This window comes from Lutra lutra, chromosome 5, assembly GCF_902655055.1.
Source record: "Lutra lutra chromosome 5, mLutLut1.2, whole genome shotgun sequence".
Classification (NCBI taxonomy): domain Eukaryota; kingdom Metazoa; phylum Chordata; class Mammalia; order Carnivora; family Mustelidae; genus Lutra; species Lutra lutra.
The window spans coordinates 78,208,206-78,236,198 of record NC_062282.1 but is presented as its reverse complement, the minus strand read 5'-3'; the positions used below and the strand labels follow the sequence as shown (position 1 = coordinate 78,236,198).

Here is a 27,993-nt window from a genome sequence, read left to right as displayed (position 1 = left end):
GGACCCCGGGATCATGACCCGAGTCAAAGGCAAATGCTTAACCGTCTGAGCTACCCAGGCACCCCTAAAATACTACAACATTTTAAAAAATAACTCAGATATATTTATTAAAGCCACACTGCAAAAAATGCCTGATTTCCTAACCAGTTCCGGCACACACAAAAATCCATCATTGGGATAGAACTCTCCAGGTGACATAACAATGTCTACAAGTACTGGATTCTGTTTGAATTGTTCTTGTTATTCTGGCTGCTATGGGCACTTCAATCAGCTGCTAATCATACTGGACTAATTAGGTCAAGAACCTGAGGTTTGCTCTAGATAACCCAGTTGATATCTCCATTCTAAGGCCACAAGCATCCCCCTGACTCTGGACAATGTCCTGCAGATATGAGCTGTTAGTCATAAGGTATTTATATGTGGGGGAAAGGGTGTGAACTGGTATGACTATGAGGTTGGATGGCTTTTATCCAGAAACCGACATTGTAGTTCTTCAGTAGCAATGTTGATTTTCCTGTTGTTAAATAGCTCTCTTTTGAGAAGGGGTCAAGGATGGATTCACTTAATTCTCTAGGAAACTGCATTAGAAGGAGTTCTGCTAGAAGATCCTACTATTTATGCAAATACAAGAACCCACCTCTGATAGGAAATCCGAGTGCAGCCTTCTGCAGCCCCGGCAACTTCCCTGAGACAGTACCTCTTTTCCTTGATGTCTAGACAACAGGATGGTGGCCAGTTACATGACAGCTTCCTCCTTATTTTAACACAGGTGGTGGGGTGGGGTAGTTACTATAGAATGTCCTTCTTTTGCTTCTTTCTCCATCTTATGGGAGGCTAACCAACAACCCAGCTCAGACACACAGGCCCAGTTGGACAGAAGGAACATTTACTGAGTACCTTTCTTCCAGGGATAGATGGGGCAGCATCTCAATCATATGGGCACAAGGCAAACCTCAGGATCACTAGCAAAAATTCACTACAGTTCAACAAATATTTCTAAAAGTAGAGAAAACTGATGGAAATCTGAGGCCAGCTCTCAGTAAAATGGTTTAGTAGATGAAGGATCATTGCAGGCCCCTTGGCCTAAATCATGCACATCATTTCCTAAAGTCAGGCTAGTACTAATCAATTCTATTTGAATCTGTTGGAAAACATTGTGTGGCTCTGCTCAACAGTCTCCTTCTGAATTTGTAGACGTTCTTTATTACCTCTTTGAACTTCTTTCTACACCTACCTCCTCCTCCTTGAGATCCCAAGTTCTCTTCCCTTATTTCCTTCCCAGTTGCTTCCTGACCCCTCCTGCTGGTTATTTTCCCCAGGCACCTCCATCCTGAACCTTCTGAGCCCACAGCTTCCTCTTTTACCAAACACAGAGACTGTGTTTCACAGTCGAGATTATTTTGTTGAGTGGTTGGTGTGCTTAACCCAAAACTGGCACAGAAGTGTTCTAAATGTTGAGGTTTGGAGTTCTAAGTTAGTCCTAGTGCTAGAGTCATAGAAACATTCATCTAGTAGTGTTAATTGAGGTGTAAATGAGCTAAAGGTTACATTTGCTGGCATATCTGACAAGGTTGCCATGCTGAGCCATTTTTTACTGACCTAGGAGGAAATGAGTCTTCTAGAAAAAAAAGGGGAGAGTGAGGTTTCAGAGGACAATGGAAAAAGTTGTTGAGGTCCCAGACATTTCCAAAAGTCTGCAGCTTCCCAAATCTTGTTCAGCATTCTTGAACCTCGAATCTACTCCTAAGTAGCCCCATAATTCATAGTAGATCTTCTCAATCCAGTTTCTCCCTACAGTGCTCTAGCCCAGCCTCCCTGCCATTCTCAACCAGATAGTTCTCACTTCCCAGCCCTCTGACAGCTTTGAGTACCTCCAGACCTTAGCCCTGTGCCCCTAGACCCTAAGGCATACCTCACCTTCCCTTGTCCATATTTTAAAGCAGTCTGTCCAGTTTCCCAAAACCAAATAAACTTCCTTCTTATGTTTAATCACCTAATGTAGATCCCTGATCAGGTCCCTTGTCTGCAAAGGACAGGTGGCTTCTTTAGGACCCATCCTTCTGTGAGCACACTGGCGCTCACATCCTAGGGCCACTCCTGACTGTAGGGTAGAACTGCTAGACTGGAAGATTCTACCCTATCAATTGTGTCTCTGGCTAATCATCTCCCAGTCCCACCCCCAAATGCCTAAGGAGCTGCTGCTTGGTTTCAGAGTTGGCATACTGATGTGATCTTCCTGGGTAAGAGCTCAATGAATTCCAAGTAATTTTTTGTCTTGAAATGAATTGATCATTTCTCACTTTTGAAACCTGATCTTTAGCCATCCCAATTCACCCGCAGGCACAAGTCAGTAAGGACACCATGAGAATTGCTTTTTTTCTTTGTTAGGCTCCATGAAGACCTGAGTGGGAAAACGCAGGCATATTTTACTTCCCTTTTACTAATTTCATAGGCCCTTCAGAAAACAAGGGAATGGGTCATGGAAACGAGTGCGGTGGAACAGAAAAGTCTCAGATGTGCCCTGAAGTGGGATGGGATGGATGAAGAATAAAGAACAGCAAAGATAGGGACTTTAATGCCGGCTCCAACGCCTGCCCCTTTCTTCTTTCTCTATCTCTGAAGCCTTGAGGTCCCTCTAACGAAGCTGTGCCAGAGTAAATGCTCGAAGAGGACATACTCAGACTGCCCTCTAAGTACATAAATCTATCTCCTTTTTCTGTTTTCTTGGTTCTTAAAGTTTTGGTTCCCAAAACCCGTCTCTCAATCTCCAGGACCTAACATATGCTTTACACAGAACGGGCATTAGCTTATATTTTAAAAGGACACTCTTGAGATGAATAGTCACACTGTGACCCTCTAGACTTAGTTTGCAAAACCTCTCCCAGGCAGGATCTCATCGTGCCTCCCTGAATGCCCCTAGTGTTAGGTGAGGCCGTAGCGACTATCCCCACTCTACAGTTGAGGAAAAGTGTGGTCGGCAGTCGCCCAGCAGTCAACCAACAGCAACAAACCTCCACAGACCTCGCTTTTAAGGGTCGAGCCCCAGAGGCAGCTTAAACTCTCACCGCCCCCTCGCGCGAGCCTGCCGGGAGTTGTAGTCCAATGTCCCGCGGCTCCGGTGACTTGGACTACAATGACCAGCATGCCCCGCGCTTCTTGCCCCTTCCCTTTCAGCCTCGGGCGCTGGGGAGGCTCCGCAGACCTGCTGATTGGGAACCGCTATGGCAGCGACTCTAGGCAGCGGGGAGCGCTGGACCGAAGGTATCAGGTCTTTGACGGAGGGTGGGACAGGGCAGAGTTGAGGGAGGGATGGGGCTCCTTGAGATTACTGAGGGCTGAGATCCTGGGCCTGAGGTGAAGGATGGAGGCCTATGAAGAGATGCTGAGCCTGAGTAGGGTTCCGAATTAGGTGGGAGACCGGCAGGGCAGGGCCCGGGATCTGGAAATCAGGAGCGCTGGCTCAAGCAAAGAACCGGCCAAGAACCCAGAGTCACCCGTGATGACTTTTTTGCCTCCGGCCCCCAGCCCCGCCCCGCCTCGGCCCTTGCCGAGCTTAGGACCCGCGCTGCTCAGGCCCCGCCTGTGCCAGGGTGGCTGGGTCAGCAGAGTGATGCGGATTCCTGCAGTTTGCTTTCCCAGCCCCTATGCTCGCTCCTCCCAACTAGGCCGCCGACTCTAGGTCTCTCTTTGGTGCTGTTCCTGCAGCCTGTACCAAGACCGATTGGCCGGTCTTTGCCATCCTGCAGTCAAGCAAAGAGTATTGATTCAATCCCTATTATGTACCCTGCATTATGCTGATCATGCAGCAGGGATCTGACAGACATGGTCCCCTATCACAAAACTCTCAATCCATTGAGGGAGTTCGACAGGTAAACAGACAATTACGAAACAGAGCCACTAAGTCCTGAGCTACACAGCAGGGTCTTAGGTTTGGGAAGCACACTGACAGCCTGGGTGTCAGAGGAGGCATCTGGAAGAAAGTGTGACATATGAAGAGATGAAGAATGCCTTGGAGTTAGGCTGACTTAGAGGAAGAACGTTGCAAGCAGAGGGAACAGCATGTGCAAAGACACAGAGAAAAAAGAAAGCATGGCTGATCTGAAAGGCATTTGGTGTGGCTAGAGCATAGGCTGCAAAAGAGCTTGTGGTGAGAGAGGAGGCTGCAGAGGCAGAGGGGCCTATGATAAGAAATTTGGACAAAAGCAGTGGGTAGGGGCACCTGGATAGCTCAGTCAGTTAAGCGGCTGTCTTTGCTCCGGTCATGATCCCAAGGTCCTAGGATTGAGACCCGCATCAGGCTCCCTGCTTAGGGGGGAGCCTGCTTCTCCCTCTCCCTCTGCCTGCCACTCTGCTGCCTACTTGTGCTCTCTCTCCATCTCTCTATCAAATAAATAAATAAAATCTTTAAAAAAATAAAAAGAAGCAGCAGCAGTCGGTAGCCACTAGGTATTTTAGGCAGGAGAGAGACATTTCTAAAGCCTTTCCCGGATCCTCCAGACAGGACCTGAGTCCTCTGCCTTCTTTGACTGGATTGCTATGGCCTTCTTAACATTCTCCACGTGTTATGATGAATTGAATCTTCTCCCTTTAAGCTATAACCTCTTTGTGGTCAGAAGTAGGTCTTATCCATACATTTCCTTGCTCCTTCTAGCCAAGTGTCTTGTTCTATAACTGCTAATTTAAAAGAACCACCCCTACTTTAAATCTTAGGTGGGAGGCATGGCAACAAAAACAACAAATTATTTTATGAGCCATGTCACTTCTGACTGTGGATCACAGAAAAATAGGCTTTCCCCTGTACTGCGCTAAAGGTAGACGCCTCTTAAAAGACAAGGTTTGGGGGCCTCTTAAGCCCCTTTTCTGGCTCTGATTCAGAATTATTTGCTGAATGACCACTGTAAATATGGTGTAAATTATTATGCTTTGCGTTTCTAGCATTATAAGTTTTCATGGTTGCCTCCGTATTTACTACATTGTTTTCTCAAGGAAGATGTTCGTTCAGTTTTATGTGGATGCTTAAAAGTCAGGATGATGTCAGTAGTTTGGCCCTCACACTCTTGGCCCCAAGCAGCCTCCCTGATATCGAGGGCAGATAGCAAAGCTGATTGCAGATCAGACGGAGGCCTAATGGGGGGCTGTTGCTTTGCAGCTTACATTGATGCAGTTAGAAGAAACAAATACCCAGAAGATAGACCTCCTGAAAGTCATGACCCTTGTGGGTGCTGTAACTGCATGAAAGTGCAAAAGGAAAAGAAGCCTGAGCATGAGTGGAATCCAACCCGACAGGGTGAGGGGAGTGCCACTTACACTGAGGAACAGCTGCTTGGGGTACAAAGGTGAGTCTGTGGTGGGATTCAGTGAGTGATATTAACGTAGAGTTCCTAGCAGAATGTGTTACATAAGCATTGACTGCTACTATACTTTTATTATTATTATGGAAGCACAATAGCTTCTTGGCTGCAGAGGCAAGCCTCCCTCGGTGGAAGTGGAGTCTCGGGGTATAATCTGAGGTAACTTCTCTGCTTCTGTGTAGAAAAGGCAGGGAAAACCAACTAGATGAAACAGACATCTATACAACAGTCTAGCCAACAACAGCAGAGTACACATTCTTCTCAAATACACAAGAAGCGTTTTCCAGGGTAGATCAGATGTCAGGCCGCAAAAGAAGTGTCAATAAATTTAAAAGGATTAAAATCATACAGTGTGTGTCCTCTGATATCAACAACAGAAGCAAATTTAGGAAATTCACAAATATGTGAAAATTAAACATTATATTCCTAAAATAACAAATAGGTCATAGAAGAAATCTTAAGCAAAATTACAAAATACTTTGAGATGACTGAAAATGAAAACACAACATAGAAAAATGTGTAGGATACAGCTAAAGCAAAGCTTAGAAGGACATCTAGAGCTATAAACGTTATATATGTATATTTTGTTTGTTTGCTTGTTTTGTTTTAAATCTCAGATCAGTAACCCAATCTTCCACCTTCACGAACTAGAAAAAGAAGAGCAAAAAGAGTACACTAAATCCAAGCAAGCAGAATGAAGGAAATAATATAGAGTGGAAATAAATGAAATAGAGGTTAGAAAAACAAGAGAAAATCAACAAAAGCAAAAATTGGCTTTTTGACAATGTCGACAAAATTAACAAACCTTTAACTAGGCTAACCAAGAAAGAGAGAACACTCAAATAACTAAAATCAGGAATAAAAGAGGGACATCACTACCAATCTTACAATGATAATAAAGATTTTAAAAGGATACTATGAACAATTGTACACCAACAAATTAGATAACCTAGATGAAACAAATTTTTTTTTGAAAGATTTTATTTATTTATCCGACAGAGATCACAAATAGGCAGAGAGGCAGGCAGAGAGAGAGGAAGGGAAGCAGGCTCCCTGCCGAGCAGAGAGCCTGATGCGGGGCTCGATCCCAGGACCCTGGGATCATGACCTGAGCCAAAAGCTGAGGCTCTAACCCCCTGAGCCACCCAGATGCCCCGAAACAAACAAATTTGTAGAAAGGTACAAACTAGGAAATCATATGGACCTACTACAAATACAGAGATTGAATTCATAATAAAAAAAATTTCACCCTGTGACCCAGCAATTGCACTACTAGGTATTTACCCAGAGGATACAAATGTAGTGATCTGAAGGGGCACGTGCATCCTAATGTTTATAGCAGCAATGTCCACAATAACAAAACTATGGAGAGTGCAGATGTTCATCGACAGATGAACGGATAAAGATGATGTGATGGTAATACCTACACATGATGGAATATAACTCAGACATTAAAAAAATGATATCTTGCCATTTACAATGATGTGGATGGAACTAGAGGGTATTATGCTAAGCAAAGTAAGTTAGAGAAAGACAATTATCATACGATTTCACTCATATGTGGAATTAAGAAACAAAACAGAGGGTCATAGGGGAAGGGAGGGAAAAATAAAATAAGACAAAATCTTATTTTGTCTAGAGAGGGAGACAAACCATAAGAGACTTTTAACTGTAGGAAGCAAACTGAGGGTTACTGGAGGAAGAGTGGGGTGGGCATTAAGGAGGGTACATGATGTAATGAGTACTGGGTGTTATATACAAATGATAAGTCACTGACCTCTACCTCTGAAACTAATAATACACTGTATGTTAATTAATTGAATTTAAATAAAATAAAAATTTTATTTTTTATAATAAAATAAAATTCTAAAAAAATTTTTTCATAAAGAAAAACCTAGGTCCAGAAAACTTCACTGGTAAATTCTACCAAACATTTGAAGAATTAACTAATCCTTCATAAACTCTTACAAAATATGCAAGAGAGGGGAGCACTTCCCAACTCATTCTACGGGGCCAACATTACCCTGTGACTAAAACTAGACAAAAACATAAGAAAAATAAACTATCAATCAATATCCCTTATGGATATAGATTCTACCAACATGTAAAAACATATAAAAAGGATTCTATACCTTGGAGCACCTGGATGGCTCAGTTGGTTAAGCATCTGAGTCTTGGTTTCCGCTCAGGTCATGATCTTGGGTCCATGAGATGGGGCCCTGCATCTGGCTCTGTGCCCACTGGGGAGTCTGCTGCTCTCCTTCTCCCTCTCTCACTCCCCCCAATTATGTGCCCTCTTTCTCTCTCTCTCCTCTCTCTCTCAAATAAAAAATAAATAAATAAATCTTTTTTAAAAAGATCATATACCAAGTGGTATTTATCCCAGGAATGCAAGGTTGTTTAACACATGAAAATTAATCAGTGTGATACACCATATTAATAGAATAAAGGACAAGACCACATGATCATTTAAATAGGTGCAGAAAAAGCATTTGACAAAATCCAACACTTTCATGATAACAATACTCAACAGAATAGGAGTAGAAGAGAACCTCAACTGATAAAGGCTATCTATTAAAAAGCCCACGGCTAACGTCGTCATACTTAATGGTGAACAACTGGATGCTTTCCAGGATCAAGAAAAAGACAAGTATGTTCACTCTAGCCACTTCTATTTACCATTGTACTACAGGTTCAAGCCAGGGCATTTAGGCAAGAAAAAGAAATACAGAAGTCATCCAGATTGGGGGCACCTGGGTGAGTCAGTCAGTTGAGCTTCAGACTCTTGGTTTCGGCTCAGGTTGTGATCTCAGGGTCTTGAGATTAGCTCCATGTTCTGGCTCTGCACTCAGCAGGGAGTCTGCCTGAGATTCTCTCCCTCTCTTTTTGTCCCTCCCCATGCTTGTGTGTGTGCACATGCTCTCTCTGTCTCTAAAATAAATAAGTAAATCCTTTAAAAAAAGAGGAAAAAATTTTTAAAGATGTCATCCAGATTGGAAAGAAGTAAAACTGTATTCATAGAAGATATGATATAATATAAAAAATCCTAAAGAATAGAGATGCCTGGGTGGCTCAGTCGGTTAAGTGTCTGCCTTCTGCTTGGGTTGTTATCCCCCAGTCCTGGGATCAAGCCCCAGGACAGGCTCCCTGCTTAGCAGGGAGTCTGCTTCTCCGTCTGTCTGCCCCTCCCCCCGGACTTGTGCCCTCTCTCTCTCAAATAAATAAATAAAATTTTTATTAAAGAAAAAAAAGAAAATTCTAAGGAAGACACCCACACTGTTAGAATTAATAAATGAGGGGCACCTGGTGGCTCAGTTGGTTGGGCATCTGACTTCAGCTCAGGTCATGATCCCAGGGTCCTGGAATCAAGCCCCTGAATCACTTTCTCTGCTCAGAGGTGGGCCTGCTTCTCCCTCAGCCTATTGCCACTTGTGCTCATTCTCTCTCTCTCAAATGAATAAATAAAATCTTAAAAAAAAAAAAAGAACTGATAAATGACCTCAACAATGTTGTAAAATATAAGATCAGTATACAAAAATCACTGTTTTTCTGTACCCTAGCAATGAACAATCAAAAATGGAAAAGAAAACAATTTTAATTTATAACACCATCAAAAAAGTATAAAATGCCTGAGAATACATTTAACAAGAGAAGTGTAAGATGTACACTGAAACTATAAAACTTCATTTAAGGAAATTAAAGAAGGTCTAAATAAATGGGAAGATTGCCTGTGTTCTTGGAGCCAAATATTGGAAAGGATTATTTAATTAAGGCTTAATATCGGAAATGGTGGTAATATTACTCAAATCGATCAATAGATTTCACATATCCCTATCAAATCCCTCACTGCCTTTTTTGCAGAAACTGACAAGCCGATCCTAAAATTCATACAGTAATACAAGGGACCCAGAATAGCCAGAACAGTCTTGAAAAAGAACAAAGTTGTAAGACTCACATTTCCAATTTGAAAGCTTATTACAAAGCTATGTTATGAAGACAGTGTGGACTGGTATAGGATAGACATGTAGATCAATGGAATAGACTTGAGAGTCCACAAGTAAGCCTTTATATTTATGGTCAATTGATTTTTTTTTTTTTAAGTTAAAGTGGGATTCAAATCCTGTTGTTTGTTTGTTTTGTTTTTTTTAAGATTTTTGTTTATTTATTTGACAGAGATCACAAGTAGCCAGAGAGGCAGGCAGAGAGAGAGGAAGGGAAGCAGGCTCCCCGCTGAGCAGAGAGCCCGATGTGGGGCTCCATCCCAGGACTCTGGGATCATGACCTGAGCCAAAGGCAGAGGCTTTAACCCACTGAGCCACCCAGGCACCCCTCAATTGATTTTTTTTTAATGTAGGCTCCACACCCAGCAGGGAGCCCAACCTGGGGCTTGAACTCATGACCCTAAGATCATGTCCTGAGCCAAAACTAAGAGTCAGGCACTTAACAGACTGAGCCACCCATGTGTCCCAGGTGTCTGTCTCTTGATCTTGGCTCAGGTCTTGATCTTAGGGTCCTGAGATCAAGCCTGGCTTTGGGCTCCACACTCAGTATGGAGTCTGTTTCTCTTCCTCTCTCTCTCTCCCATCCCTCTCTGCTGCCCCTCCCCCACCTCAAATAAATAAAATCTAAAAAAAAATAAAGAGTCAGATATCCACCAACCAAGTCACCCAGACACCCCCAGTCAACTGATTTTTCTTTGACAAGAGTGCCAGGGCTGGGGTGCCTAGCTGGCTCAGTTGTTGGACCACGCAACTCTTTATCTCAGGGTCATGAGTTCAAGCCCTACATTGGGTGTAGAGCTTACTTTGAAAGAAAAAAAAGAGTGCCAAGATGATTTAATAAGGGAAAGAATTGTCTTTTTTTTTTTTTTAAGATTTTATTTATTTATTTGACAGAGATCACAAGTAGGCAGAGAGGCAGGCAGAGAGAGAGGAAGGGAAGCAGGCTCCCCGCCAAGCAGAGAGCCTGATGTAGAGCTCAATCCCGGGACCCTGGGATCATGACCTGAGCCGAAGGCAGAGGCTTTAACTCGCTGAACCACCCAGGCGCCCCCCCGCTTTTTTAAAGATTTTATTTATTAAGAATTGTCTTTAATAAATATGTTGGGACAACTGGATATCCACATGCAAAACAATGCAGTTGGACTCCTTTCTCACACAAACACAAAAGTTAACTCAAAAACCTAATGTAAGGCCTAAATGTAAGAGCTACAACTATAAAACTCTTAGAAGAAAACATAAATTTACGTCTTCATGACATGACACCCAGAGTACAAATGACAAAAGAAAAAAATGGGTCAACTGGATTTTGTGAAAATTTAAAGCTTTTGTACTCAAAAGATACCATCAAGAAAGTGAAAAATCGATCCACAGTACAGGAGAAAATGTTTTTAAATTATGTATCTGATAAGGGACTTATATCTAGAACATATAAAGTACTCTTACAACTCAATAATAAAAAGACAACCCAATTGAGCAATGGGCAAAGGATCTGATAGGCATTCCTCCAAAGAATATATACAAATGGCTCTTAAAAAAAAAAATCTACAAATGGCCAATAAACACATGAAAAGTTGCTTAGTATCATGAGTCATTAGGGAAATACAAACTGAAGCCACAATGAGATACCACACCACCTCACACCCACTAGGATGGCAATAAAAAAAAAAAAAAAGGACAATAGCAAGTGTTAGTAAGAATATAGAGAAATGGAACCCTTATATATTGCTTGTAGGAATGGAAAACAGTGTGGCCAGTTTGGAAAATAGAAGGCCAGTTCCTCAGAAGGTTAAACATAGCACAAGACATAGCAATCCACTCCCAGGTATATAACCAAGAGAACATACTTCCACACAAAGACTTGTCTATGAGTGTTTGTACAGAATTATCCATAATAACTCCCAAATGGAAACAACCTGCATGTCCATGAACTGATGAATGGATAAACAAAATGGGGAATATCCATACAATGAATACTTCTTGGTAATAAAAGGAATGAAGTACTGATACATGCTATAACATGAATGAACCTTGAACATTATGCTAGTCAAAGAAGCCAGACACAAAAGTCCACATATTCTATAATTCCTTTTATGTGAAATGTCCAGAATGGCAAATTTATAGAGACAGAAATTACATTATTGATTGCCAGGGGTTGGGAAGTAAAATGAGGAATGACTGCCAATAAGTAGGGGTTTCTTTCTGGGGTAATGAGGATGTTCTGGAATTAGATAGTGATGATGGTGTACAAATCTGAATATACTTTTTAAAAAATCAATGAATTGTGCCTTTTAAGAGTGAACTTTGTGAATTTTAGCTCAAAAAAACTGTTACTCAACAAATAACAAATTTCTACAAAAGAGAGAAAGGGGCAGAGGAGTATCTGCCATGGAAGCAGGGATTGGAAATGGGCTGAGGAGCCAAAGGATACCCATGGGCAGCTCTTGGGGAAGGACCATGACTGACATTCCAGACCCTGCTTTATAGTCCAGCCTGTGTTACTGAACTCTTGAGCAAGATGCTGGGCCTCTCTCTGTCTGACAGGATTGTGTAGTTGCAAAAGACTGGAGATATTCTCTAAGTGCCTATCAGTAGAGGATAGATATAATCCATAAAATGCAGTAAGTGTAATCCATAAAAGCAGTGCAGCTTTTGAAAAGAATGACATAGATATGTAATAGCCAGTATTTATGGGCTGTCAAATGCTATCAAGTACCTTGATGAATACTTCATTTAAATGATAACAGCTTGTGAAATATAGTTGAAATTGTTATCCCATTTCAGAAGATAACACTAAGTCACAGAGCTTAAGTACACAGCAAGATAAGATCCCAGCCAAGGCATTTTGACCCCAGAGTTCATGCTCTAGTACAACATTTCTCAGAGTGTAGCTTAGGAACCCCAAAAACCTTGGGAGTCTGTGAGTTTAAAACAATTTTGATAATAGTACAAACACAGGGGTGCCTGGGTGGCTCAATGGGTTAAGCCTCTGCCTTCAGCTCAGGTCATGATCTCAGGGTCCTGGGATTGAGCCCCGCATCAGGCTCTCTGCTCAGCGGTGAGCCTGCTTCCTCCTCTCTGCCTGCCTCTCTGCTTACTTGTGATCTCTCTCTCTTTCTGTCAAATAAATAAATAAAATCTTTTTAAAATTTTAAAAAAAAGTACAAACACATTATTTGCCTTTTTCACTCTCATTCTCTCATGATTGTACAGTGGAATTATTGAGAATCTACCTGATATGTAGTTATATCGTCACTCTGTTTTAAAATTTCTTGTTTTCCTTTCTAGTATGGTAAATATTGATAGATATAATTCACATGAACAAAACTCTTCTGGGGACTCAAGTAATTTTTAAGAGTATAAGAAACTTATAAGATCACAAAGTCCAGAACTGCCATTCTAGTCTAAACTATTGTCCCGTACTCGTCTCTGTATGTTACCAATCCATCTCTAAGAAACACTTTTGGTTTAAAAAAAGGGATGGGGGCGGGGGCGCCTGGGTGGCTCAGTGGGTTAAAGCCTCTGCCTTCCGCTCAGGTCATGATCCCAGGGTCCTGGGATTGAGCCCCGCATCAGGCTCTCTGCTCATCAGGGAGCCTGCTTCCCTTCCTCTCTCTGCCTGCCTCTCTGCCTACTTGTGATCTCTGTCAAATAAATAAATAAATAAACCTTAAAAAAAAAAAAAAAGGGATGGGGAATGTATAAAGATGATTACAGTATGTTTATATTTAGGCAAAAAAGTAAAGGGAGAGGTGTCTATACATACACACACGATTCATAGAAAACTTCTCACATGGTTGTCCTTAGGATGGGAGATTGGTGAGCAGGGAATAGGGAAGCAGGAAGTTTTTTTGCTGCATATAGTTTAGTACTGTTGGATATTTTTCTTCTACCACATGTGTATATATTAACTTTTTAAAACTAAGTTTTGAGGGGTGCCTGGGTGGCTCAGTGGGTTAAAGCCTCTACCATCAGCTCAGGTCATGATCCTGGGGTCCTGGGATCGAGCCCCACATCGGGCTCTCTGCTCCGTGGGGAGCCTGCTTCCTCCCCTCTCTCTCTCTGTCAGATAAAGGAATAAAAACTATCCTTTAAAAAAATAAAAAAAAAACCACACACACAAAGTTTTGATAGGTAGCTATAAGGAAAATGAGAGAGAAAGAAATCACTAGGGTGAGTAGGTGTTTCTTCTGACCTTGCCGTCCTGTGGTTGAACTCTTGGGGGCTCATGTAAGGATCTACCCACTTGCAGGGATACAAGAAGAATAAAATATCAGATGTAAAAATACTTTGATTTTAAAATTTTTACAACATTTTTTTCGGATTTACCCCAAACCACTCCCCCATCCCCCGGTAAAAATACTTTCAAAGGCATTAAGCTCTTGGTGGGAGGAGGACCTTGTTAATCAATTTGAAAGTTTTATGAATGTGTTCACCACTTTTCTTTTAGGTTTGCTTTGGGGCTCACAGATTGGAGGACCAGATGTAAATGTAAAATGTAAACGTACTATTTTACAGTTAATTGTACAAAAGGGGTCTTTGTAGACATACATGTTTCTGATGTGTGTTTTTAGGATCAAGAAATGCAGAAATTACTATGAAATTCTGGGAGTTTCTCGAAATGCCAGTGATGAAGAGCTTAAGAAAGCTTACCGAAAACTCGCCCTGAAATTTCACCCTGATAAGAATTGTGCTCCTGGAGCAACTGATGCTTTCAAAGGTCTGATCATGAATTCCTGTTTAATTCTGCCACAAGATGTTTCACCCTACCCTGTCATTATTTTATAAGGCCACAAGTAGGGCCTTTTTTTCCTCCCATACCTCTTAAATAATGATTATCAGCATAGCTCCCTCCTATCTTCGTTCACTTTAATTTCTTTTGGGAAAAAAAAATATTTATCTGTAATGGTACCTTTTTAGATCTGAGACATAAATAAAAATCTTACTTAAGACCTTCACCCCCAGTGAAGCTGTTGATTCAGGCAAGAATTATCAATGGATGCTAAAACTGCCAGGTGACAGCTTTTTGTTGAATAGAATGGTCACATGATGTCAGAGCATCATTCCCCAGAATACCTACTGATTACAAAGGGGGAAATTTGCTTTATAATGGAGATATCTAGCTGTCACCACTTTAACCCAGTGATCCAGCTTATCATCACCAATACTGGACCCACCTCACATTATATGATATGGCACCTGTGTGGTATTCTTCCCAGAATGTTCCACCTGAACCTAATAGCGAGGAAACCATCAAAATGTGGGACATTCTACAAGGAACACTGTCCTGCTCTCCAAAATAGTCAATATAACGAAAAGCAGAAAAGGTGGGGAGACTGTTCTAGAGGACAAGAAACTAAAGGAGTATAAGAGCAAATACAATGCATGAACTTTGGATGAATTGCATGGATTGATGTTAATTTTCTTAGCTATGATAATGGTATTGTGATCATGTAGGAGACTCTTCTAGGAGGTAGTGGCTGAAATATTTAGGGATGACGTGCCATTATACCTGCAGCCTACTTTCAGATGGTTCAGCAAAAGAAATTGTACATACTACGTGTACATACATATTTATGTAGGTATGGAGAAATGAGGGAAGCAATGTGGCAAAATACTAACAGTTGATGAACCAAATAGAGGGTATACATTTGTTTACTGTTTTTTCAACTTTTCTGTAGATTTAGAATTTTCTAAAGAAAAGGTTAAAAAATTATAGCTCCGAGAAATTTAAAAGTCAACATTTACCTCAAAGGACAATCTCCCTTTGTTGGGGTGCCATTGTGAATCTTGTTCTCCCCACAGTTTCTACAAAGAAACAACTAGATAACCCACATTCTCTTTACACCTTCATGTAAAGTATCTCACAGACTAATGCCATTATATGAGAAATTGGCCAGATTTCAAGGGATGTGATACTGAAGCAACTATTTAGCCTTTTTTATTTGTTTTTCTCTACTTAGCTGTTTTATTGCTGTAAACATCTAATATAATTTCCTCACTAGAAGAATCATAAATGCTCTTCCTGACTGTGTTTCTCATAGTGTTGGCTGAATTAGAGGTAGGGGATGGGGATGTCTTAAAGATTTTTTTTCAATAAAAAAAATAATAAAATAAATAAAATAAAAAATAAAAAAGATTTTTTTCAAGGTTTCTTTGATTAGTGGCAGTGATTGTATGTTTAAATTAATTTTAATTGGACAGTGTTTGCATATTTGTGCAAAGAGAGAGAAGAGGTGATGGTAAGCATGTGTAATCTATCCAGTCTTTGCTCTGTCACTGACGCATTGGAGATAGGTTTCCTAATTTCTAAAGCCTGCTTTCTAAAGTAGGCTGAAATGTGACTCTGATTAGTGAGGACTTTGCTTTTAGCCAAGCGATTGATTTTACTGATTATTTTATTTAGGAGATTGTTTCTGACTTCAAGTTAGAATACCACTGCTTATGTATGAACTGTTTCCAACCATAAAGTAATTCCTCTCAAGGGAAATATGGACAAATTTTTGATGAATAAAAGCAGTAGTTCTTAGTTTGTCTTGAGTCCCATATTGTTTCTGGCTTATCAAACTAGATCATGGAAAATGTCAAGGGTAAGAACTCTGGTGAACTTTCTAGGCCCAAACACCTTTCCTTAGCCCCCCACAACATCATGCAGCAGCCTACAACTCTGGGCTCTTCGTTGCTGCTTCCTGCGTTACCCTCAGCTACACCAAAGACTGTACTCAGGTACTTTTTGGTTTTGGTTGCAGCAATAGGAAATGCCTTTGCAGTCCTGAGCAATCCTGACAAGCGACTCCGCTACGATGAATATGGAGACGAACAGGTGACTTTCACTGCCCCTCGAGGCAGACCTTATAATTATTACAGGGACTTCGAAGCCGACATCACTCCAGAAGAGCTATTCAATGTCTTCTTTGGAGGACATTTTCCTACAGGTGAGTATTTCAAAATTATAGCTGGAAAATTTCTCTCTCTCTTTCTGTATCTCAACTAACTCCTCTTCGAGGATCTGAATAGAGGGACCATGGTATGGTGGAAACAGCAAGAATTTGGAATCAGATAAGCTAGGGTTTGAGGCAAGTCTCCAGCCAACTGTGCACGACTTTAACCAGATCCCTTGGTCTCTCTGATTCTGTTTTCTCACCTGAGAAATGGGGCTGATAACATATACCTCACAGGGCTGCTGTGAGGATTAAATATTTTTAAGTGCTTAAAAATAAGTAGGAAGATGCCTATTATCATTATTGCAAAATAGCAGCTATATAAAGATAAAAGTTAGAAACATACCCCCAGGGAGTTGGCCGTTGGAATAATTAAATGCCCAGGCAATAAACTGAATTTTATGAATTGCTATTAAAGATACTAGTGTTGGGGTGCCGGTGGCCCAGTCAGTTGGGCATCCAACTCCTGATCTCAGTTCAGGTCTTGATTTTAGGGTTCTGAATTTGGGCCCCATGTTGGACTCCATGATGGGCGTGGAGCTTATTTATAAATAAATAAATAAATAAATAAATAACCTACTTATTTATAAACAAACAAAGATACTAATAACATAATCTGATATTGGACAAGGAAGCAGACAAGAGCATGTCAGACAGGATTCATGGCCCAAATGCTCTTTCTTTACTAGCCTTTTAGGGTTCTCTCACTCACTAGTCACAAAGGACTATTTAAATAAAAGCAGGAGAGCACATTCCATTTGCACCTGGTTCACTTGGCTTACCTACTGTTGTATTTTTCTACTGAGTAAAATGGGACAATACTCTGCCATCAGAGAACCTAGCTGGGAACAAGGACCTTGGGAAAAGCAAGGAAGGAATGTTTGCCATATTCTATACTAGGTTTTTCTCTCTTTCCCAGGAAACATTCATATGTTTTCAAATGTGACAGATGATAGCCACTATTACCGCCGACGTCACCGACATGAGCGGATGCAGACACGGAAGGAAGAAGAAGAGAAGCCTCAGGTACCAAGACAGGACAGCCAAACTGCAGCTCATCCACACTTGTACTGAGCTGACTTTTACAGTGTCTGTGATCAGGTTTTGGAAGTTCAATTCATGTTATTAAAACATGTTACAGGAAAGCAGAGGCAGTGGCGGGAAGGGGTGGGTCATTGGTCCAAATGGGCCAGGAGGGTACCTCCTTCCCCACTCGTTCTTTGGTGGCTGCTCTAGGAAATCAGTTCCCCTGTGGGGCTGTCTTGATCAAGGTTTTCTTCACTGCAGAAAATAGGAATCCCCTTCAGAATATTTAGAACTAAAGGGAGTTGAAAGTAAGGGACCTAGGGAGTCTCCTGAAGCTCAAGGGCGGGAAGCACAGGACAGATAGGAACCAGAAACCAAGGTACAGACAGGCACCCGTTCAGCTATCTGTCCATGACTCTTTGTGGCCAGATTGTGCCCACCTTTTCCACCTTTCTCTGCATCTGCTTTATTCTCTTTAAACAACCCAGCTAGTTCTGCTTTTGCCTACAAGTAACCAGTCCACACTGCCCAAGAGTACATGTCCTTTATTCAGGTGACTTCACAGCAGTGCACAGTGATGAGTCTCAGTTCCACATTTCTGGGAGGGAGAAGTGATTATCCCTGCTAGGGTTAGATGTCTCCCAGTTCATTCAGCAACAGAGCTACATAATACTAACCCCACCCCGTGAAAGTCACAGTCTAGGCAGACTCACCCGGAAGTGTCTGCTTCATGGGCCTTAGCAAAGGGGATTTCATGAGAATAACTGGATGTCAATACAGGTTGTGGGTGGGTCTCCTTCAGTCTTCTCCACAGAGAGAACAGACTTCTCAGAAAAGCTCTGGGCTTTGTGCAGTACATTGCAGTAATTCGTATTTTCTTTGGGAAAACTATTCTTATTTTCTGTAAGCTTTACATTGATGAAGAACACTTACACCCAATATTTTTTTTCTTTTTCAGACTACATATTCTGCATTTATTCAGTTACTTCCAGTTCTTGTGATTGTGATTATATCTGTCATTACTCAGCTGCTAGCCGCTAACCCCCCATATAGTCTATTCTATAAATCGTAAGTCAAATATTTATCAATCTTTCTTAACAATTTGGAGGGTAAAAGACTTGAATATTTCGCTGGTACTGCTAACATTCCATTTCGCCTTTGTAGAAAACACTGGTTTTTTGTTCAAAGGAACAGCTGGATAGTAATAGTGCAGAGACTGAAAAATACTGGAGGCAGTTTCCTATGGGCTCAGGACATGGATTATTTTGTTCTACAGCGACATCATCCGATCAGCTGCAGAATAGCAGCAGCTGGTTTCTGAGGGATGAATAGACTAACTCCAGCTTCAGATTAAATCTTTATCATATCATGTTAGCTTTAGAATGGACCCTACTGAGCTTGTGGTCAGATCTCTGGACCCCTCTGGGTCGGGAACATGGTATCTGAGATCCAGTGATTATTTTCAATTTAAGTAATTGCAAGAATGGGACATTTATTCATGATGAGCTATATAGTCAAACCATAGTAGGATATTACTTTGCTTTTGCAGAAAAATGCATGCAAACTATGAGCTATGATAGGTACTTCTTTATTTCTTCAGTTAGTTATTTCAGTTCATCGGTTTTCATCTTTGAGTCCCCAGCATCAACATCAACTGGCAACATGTTAGAAATGCAAACTTGTAAGCCTCACTCCATCCATATTGAATCAGAAACTCAGAGGATGAAAACTAGCAGTCTGAGGGTTTTTTTTTTAATTAATTTATTTATTTATTTGACACACAGAGAGAGAAATCACAAGTAGGCAGAGAGGCAGGCAGAGAGAGAGGGGGAAGCAGGCTCTCCACCGAGCAGAGAGCCCGATGCGGGACTCGACCCCAGGACGCTGAGATCACGACCCGAGCCGAAGGCAGAGGCTTAACCCACTGAGCCACCCAGGCGCCCAGCAATCTGAGTTTTAATAAGCTCTCCAAATAACTCTGGTTCATTGTCTGAGGATCACTGGATTAATTTATTTCTTTTTAAGTAGGCTTCACACCCAGCTTGGAGCCCAACATGGGACTTGAACTCACCACCCTGAGATCCAGACCTGAGCTGAAATCAAGAGTCAAACACTTAACCAACTGAGCAACCCAGGCACCCCACTGAATTAATTATTTTAAGTTAGATGAGAAATGAGTCATTACTCATTATGGTTTAAGAGGCAAAAACCTTACAAAATGGGGGGACCTGGCTGCCAGTGCATAGAGCACGCAACTCTTAATCATCAGGTTGTGAGTTCAAGCCCCACATTGGGTATAGAGGTTACTTAAAAATAAAATCTTGTAAAAAAATTTAAAAACCTTACAAAATGTGGAACCCATGGGGTAGTATATAACAGGAGAGTCCTTGCTGGCGATCACTGTAGACTGAAAACTATATTCTACATCAGTATCTTCATTTTATGAAAAGGAAAGCTGAGTCTCAGAGAGGAATTACTGCTGTCAGATCACCCTGGCCTGACTCCCTCTATTTCCCGACTTCCCATATTTCCCCATTTGCTATTTCTTCCTCCTTTCTTACCCATCCAGTGGGGCAGAGAGGAACTTGCCCTGCTAACACATTCCCAGATGGAGGTGGGAGCAGTCATGGCCTGAACCCTTAGATATCCAGGAAGATGCTTAAATACAGAAATCAAAGGAGAAAGCTGGGAAAATATTAACTCAGTCAAAATAGGATTTGTCGAGTTTGAATAAAACTAGCCTGGATTTTGCATGTTGCCACCACATTGTTTTAACTAGAATTTGAGCTTCTTTCTATACTTCCTTAGAGTTCGCATTTAGTTAACCCAGAACTACTGATGTTTCTGAGCACCACATACTATTGGATATATTAGACCCACAAAGAGTTAGTACAGAAGCATCACTGAAATCTTTTGTCTGATGTTTTTGCCGTTCTCACTTAGCAGCCGTATATGAAGTACTTTCTCTCCTGTGCTAAAAATTGGTGTTAGGTTGTTGTACGCTATCTGGTAATTTGTGAATAGTTTACTGTAACAATCAATTCATTTGCCCGACATTTACCAATAGCCTGCTCTGTGCCAGGTACCATGCTGGGTCCTATACAGCGTACAACATATTTTAAGCATTCAGCATTCAACTTTTAGCCCAGAAACCAATATAAGAGAGGGGATCCTCAAGGAGACTAAAGTAATTATACTGAGGCTCAATTCACAACATGAATACACTCACATAATAATGACATTACAGTTACTGTTTTGCTGGGGAAATTATAAATGTTAGGTGTATTCGACAGTGGTGCTTGCATCTGCCCTAAGAAGAGGGGATTATGGTCATGATATCTGTGTAGCTGGAGTTAAGAGTGAGATTGCCATATATAACTGGCTTACCTGAGCCTCTGTCTCCTTGTCTCAGGACCTTGGGATATACCATCTCCAGAGAAACGCAGAACCTGCAGGTGCCTTATTTTGTGGACAAAAACTTTGAGAAGGCCTACAGAGGAGCATCTCTCCGTGACCTGGAGAAGACAATAGAGAAGGATTACATTGATTATGTCCAGACAAGTTGTTGGAAGGAGAAACAACAAAGTAAGATGTTGTAAAAGGGACTTTTCACTGGTGGTCATGCTTCCAACCTGAGGCATGCCCAGCTTCCCAGTCCTTCCTCTCTCCTTGTTTGAGTGGCACATGTTTGTGTGATCGGAGGGCCCACTGGGGGGACAGAGGCCCATTTGGGACACCACCAAAAAAGTGAAATTCATTGAGAGGACACATGTGGCCAGAATTTGGAAACCTTAGGAACTTAGGCAGGCAGCACTAGTTGCGTATCTGTCTGTCTGTCTGTCTACTTCTCTCTGCTCATCTGCCCCACTCTCCTCTCTGCCAACTGCCTTCCTTTGCTTCCTCAAGCTTTCCTCCTTCATAACCTGGTTTTGCCCTGGTTGGTTTTGGTTGCTACCCTCGTCGTCACTCTCTCAGCTTCCACAAGTCCACTAGTTACTGGCCTCTTTCCACATCACAAGCTTCCTCTGTAAGTGTGCAGTGCTAGCTGGATTGGTCCAATTTCCAAATCCCACATTCCCTACAAGAAAATCTGATTGATCCAGCCTAATTGTTTCAGCCAGACCAAAAGTCGGCTCTAGCCAGCTGGGGCCACCTAAATCAAAAGTGACCCTACCTGGGTCTGCCCCTTCAGTAAGTGTGGGTTTGAGCAGGCCTTCCATTCTGCTCCTTCTCTGAAAACAATGGGGGTGTCAGTGTCCGCCTTTTGGTTTAGGGAGTGCTGGTAGCAAGGGTAGCCCTGCCTCTCAGCCAACAGGTTCATTTTTCATCCCACTTGAATTCCACACATACAGGCATGTATGTACACCTGTGCAGGCAGTGGGGGGGGATATACACACACCCTTAATAACTGTATCATATAAAATGTGGCTTTACTTTTTATTTTTATTTTTTTTTTTTAAGATTTTATTTATTTATTTGACAGAGAGATCACAAGTAGCCAGAGAGGCAGGCAGAGAGAGAGGAGGAAGCAGGCTCCCCGCCGAGCAGAGAGCCCGATGCGGGGCTCGATCCCAGGACTCTGGGATCATGACCTGAGCCGAAGGCAGTGGCTTAACCCACTGAGCCACCCAGGCGCCCCATGGCTTTACTTTTTAAAAAGCAAACTCACTCATTTTTTAAATGGTATAACTGGATATTATTAAATGTCTAACAGTGCCTGATAAAATTAGCTCTTTAGTCACAATGCCACTAAGCCCTCGCTGACCCATCATGCAGCCCAGCTCCACCCCCAAGTTAATCTGTCCCTTCTAGGTGTTCTTAAAATGCTTTGTCCATGCTGGTAGCAAAGTACTACTCTCAGTGTTAGCTCTCTGTAGGTACGTGTCAGTCTCCCTGCTGGAATGCGAGCCCTCTGATGATAAGAGCCATGTCTTACCAATCTCGTGTCCCAGGCCCCTGGCACCATCCTTGCTTCAGAACAGGTGCTCAACAAATGTCCTTGGAAGAGAGGATTCTCAGGCCTGGAAAATAATGAAAATGTTTGCAGATTAAGAATCACAGAGCAGGGTTAGTGTCCTTACCCTAGCCCTTAGGGACCTTGTCTCTGCCCTCTACTCCTCTCGGGAAAAGCCCGCCTCCACTCTCAGGTGCATTAGGAGCTTGATAGGCAATGATTCTGAGACATAAGGGGAAATTAAGCTGGAGAAAGTTGTTTTTTTAAATTTATTGAAAAATAAATATTGAAAAAAACAAGGAGGTCAGGAAGTACCCTACCTCCCTACCTCATGTTAAACTAGTTGCAAGTTTCAAAAATCAGAAAAGAATTTTGGAGCAAGAAAAGGCTTTGGACAGAAAGGCATCTGATACATGGATCTAAATCAGGTGAAGGCCACAATGTGTGTCCTAAAAGTCCCCATTGTATTCACCCCTGGGAGGGTTTTGAATTTGTTGCTTTCTGCAAGAACTGGATGAAAATCTGCATTTCACTTTCTTCAAACACACACCCACCTACATACACTCCCCAGCTGGAACTATGCACAGAGCTCACCGTAAGGATTACATCTAAAATGGCTTTTAGGCTTCTTCTTCCCATCTGCCTGAGGCCTAGTTTCAGGACTTTGGTACCGTCTAGATATAAATAAAAATCCAGTGGGTAAGCATGATGCATGTACCCACAAGTTCCAAAGAGGGGGTTATCAGCACACACCCCTTAAAAATCTATTTCTGGCATTTAAGGATGGTGGCTGTCCAGACTCTCTGCACGACCCAAATGCCATTTGAGAATGAGCAGCATCTGCCCTCCCGATCCAGCAGCAAGTGCAGCCAACAAGGTTAAATTTAGCACTTGGAGGTTGTAAAAATAAATCCACTTGAGAACGAAGTTCACTCTTGGCAAAATACCTAATGGAAACTGTTTTTAGCAAAGTTAGCCATTGTCTTTTTTCATCTTTTGTTCATTTCTCTTCTCTGTTTTCTCTTAGAATATTTAATCTGAGTGAACTTCTGTGAGTAATCCCCTACTCTGAACACTGATGGCCCTGTTTACTCCTCCACAGCTGCATCTAATCAACCCAATGCCAGGGGAAGTGGCCATTGCCACCAGGCTGGGATGGACAAAAGTAACAGGCAGGATCTGCCTCCCAGCCTGGGAGAGCTGAGCTGAGATCCTGGCCCTGCCTGGCCGAGGAGCACTTCTTTCCGTGCCCCGGAGCAGGGCAGCACCGTGGGTAGAAGCTCAGGCTTTGCAATGGGAATAAAATGCTCTTCCTCCTAGAGACGCTGTCCGGGTTATAGAAGATGGTATGGGTATAATGCTTAGCCTGATGTCTGGCGCATATTAAGCTCCGGTTCCTGGTGGAGTCCGCGTCTTGCACGGTCTTGCTAGAGTGGATGCAGTACTGTCCCAGGGAGCTGGATCCTGAGGGTTGGCTGGGATCCGTGTAACCTTCCAGACCACAGGAGTGCAGAGGGTTTTTTGGAGGGGCTCTGGGACTTGCTTCTTCAACAATTTGCCTGGAAGGCTCATTGCTCTGTCCATGTATCACACAGGAGTTTGGGGCAAGGGACATTTGTTAAGGAAGAAAAACTGTTCTCTTGATGCCCCTTCCAAGATTTTTTTTTTTTTTTTAAACTTAAAAGTCACTGACTATGAACAGTCAAAATATGTCAAAAGTAACGTATTGAGTTGACCCTTTTACTCATGGAAGGGCAAAAGCATTTGCTGGCTGTTTGGAGAGAAGTTTCTCCAAGCATGGTGGTGGGCAGTTGGGATGTGGTTCCTTGAAACACTGACATTGTTGCAAAGTCATTGATCTGGAGCAGGGGTCTCAACCTGTGGAGCATTGAAACCTGGTTTTAATGAACTTTATGAAAAGCTGTGTGATATCTTGAGAAAAGCATCCATCTAAGTGCAGTTACCCTTCACCAGCTTGTTAGAATGGACTCCAATATAGAAAATAGTAAGAATCACTAACCCTTAATTCTTTCTAGAATGAGATGTCAGGCAGTGAGGCACTGAGATAAGCTCAGCAAACAAAACACCTAAGGAAATCACTGAAGGAAAAGTAAAGCCACAGAATCTGTTCCATATGCCGGCATACCAATGACTCCAGAGGACCAAAGGCATAGAGGCCTGAACAGGTTTCCCACATGCCAGAGAAGCCAGGGAAATGGAGTTGGTGAGGTGGGCAAGCCTGGGGCGATGGGGGGGCTTTCATTTGGGCGTGGCGCATGGGGCTCCAGGAATCGCTATTGCCCACAACGATGAGGGCGCCAAGGCAGGCCCTGGCTGGCAGGCACTGCAGGCAACCGCACCAGTGGCTAAGAGCACATTGTTCGGGGGGCCCCTGGGGACAGGCCGCCTGCCAAACCACTAGGGCCCCAGGCTCAGAGCCTCCATTGTAGAGGGAGGGTTTTCGTGCATGGCCGCCCCTCACCCTGGAGTCTTGCACTTAATCTGCACTTTGGGCCTTCCTTGGTGTAAATAGAATCATTGTAAGCAGAAATGCCAGTGTTTTGTGTTGATAGAAACTTACTCAGAAACCAATGCCCATTGTTCCCCCTGGCAAAGTATTAATTCCTGTTTCCAGTCAGTTTGCTGATTAATCAGACAGGTGCCTCTCGTTCCAGCAAGAAAAACAAAATCTGTTGGCAGGATGATTAAGAATGGATAGATATATTTCAAAATGATTAAAATAGCATTTTCACAAATATGGTCCTTTAAACACCCAGTAGCTGCCTGCTGTCGGAGGCTTTCAAAAGCCACACAGCCCATCCAAGCGTGCCATCCTGTTAATACACAACACGTCTCTGGGGGGGTGCTTTTCAGGCTTTCCTTCCTAAGAATGTCTCTGAAACCTGACAAAAGAATGAAAAATAGAGGCCGCCAAACTGCCGTTGCGTCGGGAAAGAACGGAGATTATATTCTGGTTAAAAATAGAATGACCTTCTCCACCATGAAGAGAAAATGAAATTCATTTAGTCAAGGAGACAAAGGTCACCGGATCCAGATGATTTCACTTTTAAAAGAGCCCAGCTGCCTTTGGCCTTTGAGTTAGGGACCCCACATGTGGTGAGGGAATGAAGAAAGCTGCCAGCAGCCTGGCCATCTATAGAAGGCATACCCACCGGAGGGAGGCTCTGTGTCAGTTAGCATGTCTGAGTTATGATCCAGCCACGCAGGGGACAGAATGGAGCAGCTGTCTTTGTTTCAGATGACAGGAACAGGCGATTGGACTCCATTCTCTCCCAACTGCCATCTGAATGCCATTAGTAGAGAGGCTGTGAAACGGAGTCTCCTCTTACTGCACATGTGCACGTTTCCTAAGTCTGGTGCCAAATGTTCTATTGATAAGAACTAAGTCCAGTGCTTTTATAATAGAGCACGGATACTGTAGGACTCCGGGACCACAGGTGGCCTTTAATCCTCGGCACCTGGTGTAGCTGAGCTACCGGACTTGAGTTTCTCAAATAAATGAGTAAGCATTTCTCAAATTTAATTAAAAGAAAAAGCATGAAAGTAAAAGGAGCTGTGCTTCCAGAAATACTGAAACAAAGAGGCTCAACTCTCTTGATGAATTGGTTACCTCTTTTATCTTTCAGAGTCGGAATTGACAAATTTGGCAGGATTATACAGAGATGAACGACTGAAACAGAAGGCAGAGTCGCTGAAACTTGAAAACTGTGAAAAACTTTCCAAACTCATTGGCCTGCGCAGAGGTGGCTGAAAGGATGCTAGTCCTACACCGGGTTGGGGTTTTGCTACTTGTTACTATTTATGTTCCTAATTCCATTTTATAATACAAAATTAGGAAATGACAAACATTTTACAACTTGCTAACTTTCGTGGGCAGAGTTGAAGGCACTTGAGCATGGAGCCAGACTTGCCATCACAGAATCCTTCCTGGGGATTGGCTCCAGGGGTCACGAACAGTTCACCTGAATTGAATTAAAGGCAAAGCGTTTGATGCAGCTCCCCCTGCTCCATGCCTATCCTGCCACTAGGATTGTAGTTCAGGCATCCCAGAGCAGGTCCACGTTTTCTTCCTCCTTCCCTTTTTCAGTTAAGTCTGGATATCTGGTCGTTCCTAGGCATAGCCAAAGCAGCTTCGCATTAGTTGTTTATAGTGTACACGGAGAATGATAGCTCTCCCTTCCTGTGAGTCCTCATGGCTCCTAGCATTCAGCCCTTGGAACAGGTGCCCGCCCAACTTTGCATTTTCTAAGGGAAATGAGTGATGTTAACTATTACAATCAATGGTTTTCCATTGCCTATCTCTGTTCAGAGTTACTAGCATTAGCAAACTGCCTGATTTGAATTTCTTTTACTTCCTTAACCCTCTCTCTTGTTAGAGGGTCCAGAAGGTAAAAGCCACTGGGTAAAAGAAACAGTTCCATGGACAGCCCAGCAGCAGAAAGCAGGGACCTGGGGATGAAGGTAAAACACAAGCCTGAGTCTCAGCTTCTCGGTGCAGGTTCCCGAGGCCATCACAGAATCTGGAGAATATGGGTGGTTTTTTGCCATTTCCTCTTGCAGCATCACACTTGACCGGAGTCCCTACACCCCACACAAGTACAGTGGTCAGACCTAAGAGCAGGCATTGCCGGCCAACCAGACTGGTTGCTCAAGCCTAGAGCTGGAGGGGAAAGACCCTCTTTCCATTGCTTCAGAGGTCAGTGTTGGTCCCAGCCATCCTGGTCTTTAACCCAGGGCCCCATCGCTTGTGATATGAGATGCCTTTTCACGTAATCAACATTTATTGAGTGCCTAGCGTGAAGCCGGGGGTCTCACATATATTTTCTTACTTTAGCCTCCTCACAACTCTGTGAAGGAGACATGTTATCCCTTTGTTTATGAAAGAGAACATTAGCCCAGAGAGGATGAATGGTTGACCCAGTCACAAAACTGGTAATGGCAGAGCTAGGTTATCAAGTAGAACATGTGAGGTCATTCCCATTTCTTTGACAGTTCTAGCCAGATTGGTAAGGCATAATCTTTCCCTAGGATGCCCCAGTACCCCCTGACCATGTGACCCTGTGACCATATATCCTTTTTATGGCAGTCCTGCGTTCACTCCGGACCTTCCTCACTGGCCTTGAGGGAACAAGACCCTCTCTATAACAATTCTGTATACAAAACAAGAGGTCCTCAAAGGCAGGCAGCCGTTCGCACTGGTGACAAGGAAGAGGTTAGTTACTACCTAGGCCTGATGGTTCTGGGCCCTCTCTTCTCTTTTTTTTTTTTTTAAAGATTTTATTTATTTATTTGTCAGAGAGAGAGAGGGAGAGAGAGCAAGCACAGGCAGACAGAATGGCAGGCAGAGGTAGAGGGAGAAGCAGGCTCCCCGATGAGCAAGGAGCCCGATGTGGGACTCCATCCCAGGACGCTGGGATCATGACCTGAGCCGAAGGCAGCTGCTTAACCAACTGAGCCACCCAGGTATCCCTGGGCCCTCTCTTCTAAGTGAACTATCAGGACTGAGCTGCCTAGATCATCATGAATCAGAACCTGGAAGATCAATAGGTGACTGTAGTCTACACTCAATGTTTTCTTCAGGAGGAAAGGAAAGTTCCTATATCAAAACTGATTTCCAAAGTAGAGTTTGTCCTTTCAGAGGCATAGCCATGATTTAGGCAGATGTGTTTAGCATGGTTCAACATGGACATTCCACAGGGTCA

The 27,993-nt window shown here is 42.7% G+C and overlaps 1 protein-coding gene across 2 annotated transcripts; it reads left to right on the top strand.

Moving 5' to 3' along the window:
• Window positions 1–255: 255 nt before the first annotated feature.
• Window positions 256–26,134, top strand: DNAJC18 (DnaJ heat shock protein family (Hsp40) member C18). 2 transcript variants are annotated; one of them, XM_047728938.1, is made up of 9 exons: window positions 256–409; window positions 3,175–3,261; window positions 5,150–5,336; window positions 13,924–14,069; window positions 16,099–16,284; window positions 17,210–17,316; window positions 18,275–18,384; window positions 20,729–20,901; window positions 25,918–26,134. In XM_047728938.1, exons 2-9 carry the CDS (start codon window positions 3,222–3,224, stop codon window positions 26,040–26,042), a joined length of 1,074 nt encoding a protein of 357 aa, XP_047584894.1. In that variant the 5' UTR covers window positions 256–409; window positions 3,175–3,221; the 3' UTR covers window positions 26,043–26,134. The 2 variants fall into 2 exon arrangements, with proteins under 2 accessions (XP_047584894.1, XP_047584895.1); XM_047728939.1 differs by lacking the exon at window positions 5,150–5,336.
• The last annotated feature ends 1,859 nt before the right edge of the window (window positions 26,135–27,993 follow it).